The sequence below is a fragment of the Helianthus annuus genome, chromosome 4 (assembly GCF_002127325.2).
Source record: "Helianthus annuus cultivar XRQ/B chromosome 4, HanXRQr2.0-SUNRISE, whole genome shotgun sequence".
In the NCBI taxonomy this organism is placed as follows: domain Eukaryota; kingdom Viridiplantae; phylum Streptophyta; class Magnoliopsida; order Asterales; family Asteraceae; genus Helianthus; species Helianthus annuus.
This window is the reverse complement of record NC_035436.2, coordinates 146,373,598-146,379,918: the sequence shown is the minus strand read 5'-3', so window position 1 is coordinate 146,379,918 and position 6,321 is coordinate 146,373,598. Positions and strand designations below refer to the sequence as shown.

The window sequence follows — 6,321 nt, the reverse complement described above, 5'->3', positions numbered from 1 at the left end:
ATACCTCCTGCAGGAACAGCTGCGAGTGCCTCAGCAACTCGTTCGTTGATCAGAGCCGTCAACTGGGCTTGTGTGAGGTTGATGCGTCCTCCGCGTCCGCTCATGATCTTCATCACGAAGCAACGTAAGTGAGAAAAGTGTCGTGAAAGTGCGTAAGTGTGGGACGACAGTAGAGAGTAAGCACACAAGGTTCAAGTAGAAGTTATCACGTTAACTAATGCATAGTGTGAGCTATCTAACCGACAATATAACATAAATCATACCACTTATGGTGTCGAGTCTTGCACGTGGAGCGAAGCGTCGATGTGGATCGTTGAGCACTGTACAGGTTATAGTCTGGTTTTATCAAAAATCTTTTCCCATTTTAAAACCAAGTTCACTATAACCAATGGCTCTGATACCAATCTGTCACACCCCCAAAATCCACCATGCGGAGTACCACCGCTTGGAGGCGTGACGTGACCAGGATCGAGCCACCAATCATATCGAACAACATAATCAAGTAATTAAAACCAAACACAATACGATTGGTGACCAAAAGGAAGTAAACCGATTTTAGCTAAACAGCGGAAGCATAAAACATAAGTTCAAAACATAGTCCATAGTTCAAAAGTTTAAAGTCCAAAACGTAGATTTAAATAGTTCATAAAGTTTATTTATTAAATGCGGGACATGTCAGTTCGCATCCCACAACGACCACCTCCATATGCAAGCTCCATGCATTTAGCGACCTGTAAGGCATGTAACAACGAGTCAACAACAAAGTTGAGTGAGTTCACGTTTGGTTGTTTAGTTTTAAGTTGTTTTCCGAAAACGTGGTTTGTCTTTCGTTGGCGTAATTGCCGTGAGGGTTACCCCGTAGTTGAAAGAAAGTTTAACCAGTTCATTCTTTATTACCCATACCCTGTTCATGATTAGTGGGGGCTTCCCCATGTGAACTACTAGACCGTATGATATCGACTACTATGCAAGTAAGTTGTGCCCTACATCAGTGTCTATCATCACTGATGGTTTGCCATAGTCCATTAGTACACGCCCGTCCGACTGGCACGGTGTGAGGTTTGTTAAACCTAATAGCGCTATTAACTAATGACCCGCTCGCCATTGGCCTCGGCGATTAAGTCGATATAAAATGAGGGACTTATGATAGAGTTTTGTCTAGTAAGTTTTAAGGTTGTTGTCCTACCCAAGGAGGACGAACGTGCGTAGTTCTACCCAAGGAGAATACGCAGGAGTAATATTGGCATCCTACCCAAGGAGGATGGCCGTACATATCCTACCCAAGGAGGATATGTAGATTTAGTTTTAAATTCTTTAACCCATTCCCAAACCACCGGGAATCCCATGCCTTAGAAAGTGTGTGAACTCACCTCGGTTTGCTCGGTTAGATTCTCAAATATAGCTAACAGTCAAGGTCTGTCAATCACGTCCTAGTATGATTTACCAGTTAGTCATTTAGTGGTTTTCAAATAGAACACAAAGTTCCTACACGTATCTATCACACAACATGCATCACCGTAACGGCTTATGCCCATCTAAGTTTCCCATCCATTCCCCACTCAAAATCAAACATACGATAATGCACATAACATATATAACATGTTAGATCATTCACGGATAGCATACTCGACATTTAGACACGCAAGGTCACAACTTATATCAATTCAGCATTAATATTCAAAACCGGCAGTTTTCGGTCGTCTTAATAAAATAGTTAAATTATTCCAAAAATTTCCAAATTTTTACAAGATGTCTTAAACGTTCCATATTTTATTGTGTAAAAATATCGGGGTCCGGTTCACTACCAATATTTTATAACAATTCATATTCCGGACTGAACTCAGATTTATGAATTTCTGACCACAGTCCACGGAACAATTCATTAAAAATTCATCGAGTGTCCGATTTACGAAATTCCAGTGGGGTAATTACACATGCATAGGTTGTCATCTACTGTACAAATTTCATGGTCCGATTCATCACAAAACTCAGGTTATGACTGAAAGTACGACACCCATTTATTGCTGTCAAAATTCAGCTTAAGTTGCTGTTACAATTTAACACTTTAAAAATAGTAAACGAAGTACAAAAATTACGATTCCGGTGCCATTAGAACCGTATTTCATAATATCACATTTTAGGCTTAAAATATCAGTTTTTCGTTAGGTTTATGACTTGTTTACAGCCAACTGAAGTTGGCTGTAAAACTTGGACAGATTCTGATTTTTAGTGTTTAACCTTCTAAATCGTGTTCGATCGATACCGTTAACAAGTTTAGTATTCACAACAACATCAAACATTAATATTATCCAGCAATACTTCAGATCATCAACCAATAATCATAATCACACAAGATCTACATGCTTTACACTAATATTCATTCATTAACCACCTTGTTCATCATTTTAGTAGACTTTTAGATTTGGATCTTGTATGTTCATAATTTTTAACCGACTAATCTCTTATTAACCACATCAAACATGAACAAGAAGTTGATTAGAAGCACTTACAACTAGCACAAGGCTAGGGAAGATCAAAGGCGTAAAAGTGGTGGATAAAAGCAAGATAACGAGGTCCTTCGCCTTCCGTTAGCTCCAAGACTCCTTATGCGTGACCCGAAAGACTTGTGTATGCTTGGAATGAGGAGATCAAGAGCCGAAAATGGATGTAGTGGCAAGGGGGTGTTCGGCCGTGAGCTAGGGAGGAGAGGAGAGAAAGAGAGTTTTGGTGGAATGGTGGTATTTATAAGATCTTCCATATAGCATACTCCTAGCATATTCCAAGCATATTCCTAGCATATTCCTAGCATATTCCTAGCATATTCCTAGCATATTCCTAGCATATTCCTTAGGATATTCCTTAGCATATTCCTTAGCATATTCCTTAGCATATTCCTTAGCATATTCCTTAGCATATTCCTTAGCATATTCCTTAGCATATTAACAAATACGTGTAAGCATAACACAGATATCAGAAAGCAGTTAAGTAATTCCACACAGTCGTCAAACACTTTAATTATCATTAATAATTTGTACGGAATACATGGGATTTTGAGGGTTGTCACATCTGATCAGCTCTCTTTTGTCAAAATCAAACCAAGATGTCGTTGAATCAACTAAGTCCAATTACTCAAGCGGAACTTGAGACCGGAACCACTACTAGGCCACCAAAGTTGAAAGGGGCTGAAGACTTCAACACTTGGAAGACTCGCATTCAGTCGTTCTTCGAGTACACGGACTACAATCTGTGGCTCTCTGTCACCGCTGAACCCCACATTCCAACAGTTGTTCGAGGAGATGCGGTAGTTGCCAACAATGATGCAACCACCTTCACTGATGAAGACAAGGCTCTAATCCAACGTGATCGTCGTGCTCATGCTGCCTTAACCATGGCACTGTCAACTGATGACTGTAACATGTTTGAAGAACACCAAACTGCAAAAATGCACTCTGGAATGCATTGATTGAGTATTATGAGGGAAATGAAGAGCTGATCGAAAGCAAGAGAGACATGGTGCAGAAACAATATGACATGTTTTGTGGAGTTTGTGGAGAAAGTTTTTCCGATCACATCAGTCGCTTTCTGAATATGATGACCAAAATGAAGAAGGCGGGAAATCCTGTCACAAACCGTGCTGCAATAAAGAAGCTGCTAGATTCACTCCCCAAGGAATGGAGTCTACAATGCATGATGATCAAGAAGGATTTCCTCAACAATCCAAATCCTGTCACTCTGTTCGACTTGATTAACACCCTAAGAGCCTTCGAAATGGATGTCAACAAACGAGAGATGAACACTGTTGGTCACCCACCAAAGTCAACTCAAACCTCTTCTGGATTGAAAAATGTGGCATTTCTTGCTTCAGGTGGCATCACTCCACAAGCTTCTGATTTAATCTATGCCAACGCTTCCGCAAGCGCATCAAAAGCTCCACAACCTAGTGAGAAGACTATCACGGTTGGCGATACACAAGTGTTGAAGGTGTCTACTGAAAACGTGGCACTTTTCAATATGTTTCTGAGCAGCTATGAAGCTTTGATGTCTGGAGAACTAAAGAAGGAGATGTTCACTGCTGAAGACGTGTATCAGGTTGATCCATATGACATGGAGGAAATGGATCTGAAATGGCAGATGGCCATGATCACTTTGAGGTTAAAGAAATTTCAAGACAAAACAGGAAAGTGTTTGGGTCTTGGAAAAGCTGGTTTTGACAAATCTAAACTTAGGTGCTACAACTGCAAGAATCTGGGCCATTTCAAGCGTGATTGTCCTCTGTTAAAAGAAGGAAACAGTGAAACCACTCCTGTTGTAAAGCAAATCACAGTTGAAGAAAACAAGAACAACGCGTCTCCTAGCACACCAAAAGCTTTAGTCGTCGAAGACTATGATTGGAGTAAAGAAATTGCTAAAGCAAAGGAGCAAGTCAACAAAGCTCTGATGGCAAAGATTTCAAGCGAGTCCTCATCGAAGCAGTTTGAGAAACAGACAGTTGGAATTCCAAAAGGAGACAATACTACTGACAAAGGTCTAAAAAGCATTCTCACCTCCATGGAGCCTAAGAAAGAAAAGAAGTCTGGAGAAACAAAGGAGCATGTGTCTGAAAAGACATCTGATCAAGAGAAGGGCAAGGAAAAGGTCCCAGCTGCAGCTATGAAAACAGAGTCTTTAAAAGAAAAAAGCTGACAAGGACTTGGTAAACAGTATTCCACTTAGTTTTAAAGAAAAATTATGCACATCTGCATGCATTAATGTCGTGGCACATTACAAGTCTCTAAATCTAGAATTTGAGAGACAAAAAGACAAAGCTTTAAAATTTAACAACGAGCTTAAACAGAATGAGGCTGCATATCAGAGAAAGTTGAATTCAACTTTAGCTGAAATGCAAACTCTAACAGAATTTGTGTTTAGAAAAGATTTTATCATCAACGATCTCACAGAAAGATTAGAAAAAGCTTTGAACGAAAAGAATAAATTACAAATTATAATAGACAAATGGAATGTCAGTCAAAAGGCATTTACTAACATCAAAAACTGCCAACGACCAACGTTTGTGAAAGACGGGATTGGGTATAAGGACAGGCACGGAAATTAAAGAAAACTCTTCTTTCCACCATAGCAAAAACTATGTGCAAATGCCAACTCCTCATCCCGAAAACGATCTCATCGATAAAAAGGCCTCTGTTGAACAAAATGAATCTTGTGGAAATGAAACAACCGCTAACTTTTCTAAAAGTAATGCAGATCCAATTGTGTGTAAAGAAGATGTGTGCAATGAGGATGGAGACTGCGGCGGTTCAAAAATAGGAATAGGATATTCAGGCGACAGTTATTCCGCCATTAACTGGTTCGCCTGGAACTGTTCTAGGAGAAACAATCTTAAGGAAGAATGTAATGATTTAAGTAGGATGGATGACTGTAATGGCCGTGTGCCTAAATTTAAATCTTCGGATAACTGTAAGGGCCATGTGCCTACATTTGAGACCCGTGATCGTGAAGATTTTGTGTCTGAACGTCATGATTTAAATTCTGCATTTTGTGATGATAAAGTTGTTTGTGAATCTCCTGTATTTGTGCCAGAATTGAAAAAGAATAGTTTTGGAAAATTCCTCACAGAGGAAATTCCAGAATTTATTCCATCTCGAACATGTATGACAGATTCAGAAAAGAGTGTCACTGAAGATCACTTCAATGGAGACTCAAGCATCACTGCCTTAGAAGATGAACAAAAATCAGAAAGCTCAAATGAAGATCAAACAACAGATGGTGAAAGTCTCGAATTCTTGAGTGAAGAAACTCCGAAAACCTCAAGCGAGGATCAGAATACAAATGATGAAAGCTCCAAGTGTTCAAGTGTTGAAACAATCGAAGACCAAGACTCAGAAAGTTCAAACGAAGATCAAAGCTACTATGAGTCAAGTTACGAAGCAAGTGAAGAGCAAAGCTCAAGCGAGGACAACACGTATGAAAGTTCATCCGATTCAGACAGTGATGAAGAATACTCAGAAGATTAAAGCAGAGTGGACAAGAAAATGAAGAAAGCAGAAAGCTCAAGACTCTCATCACATACATCATCTTCTAACACCAAAAGACCCAGACATAAAAGATGCTTTCGCTGTGGTCACTTAGGACATACAGCGAAACATTGTAAAACCAAGAAGTTTTCTAAACCAGAACATGATTTTCTCACAAACGTCACATATCAACTTAATTATCTTAAGAAGCCTGTTAAAAACCTGGTTGAGTCAACAACCTATTTTTGGAAACAAAAAGAGGTCAACGTGGGTCAAAACCACGATAGATTCAAAATGAAGCAAATCTGGG

At 39.5% G+C, this 6,321-nt stretch overlaps 1 protein-coding gene across 1 annotated transcript; it reads left to right on the top strand.

Moving 5' to 3' along the window:
• Positions 1–5,132: 5,132 nt before the first annotated feature.
• LOC110901526 (serine-aspartate repeat-containing protein C-like) lies at positions 5,133–6,011 on the top strand. Its single transcript, XM_022148349.1, has 2 exons — positions 5,133–5,511; positions 5,578–6,011. The coding sequence occupies exons 1-2, from the start codon at positions 5,133–5,135 to the stop codon at positions 6,009–6,011; spliced, it is 813 nt and encodes a 270-aa protein (XP_022004041.1).
• Positions 6,012–6,321: the final 310 nt, after the last annotated feature.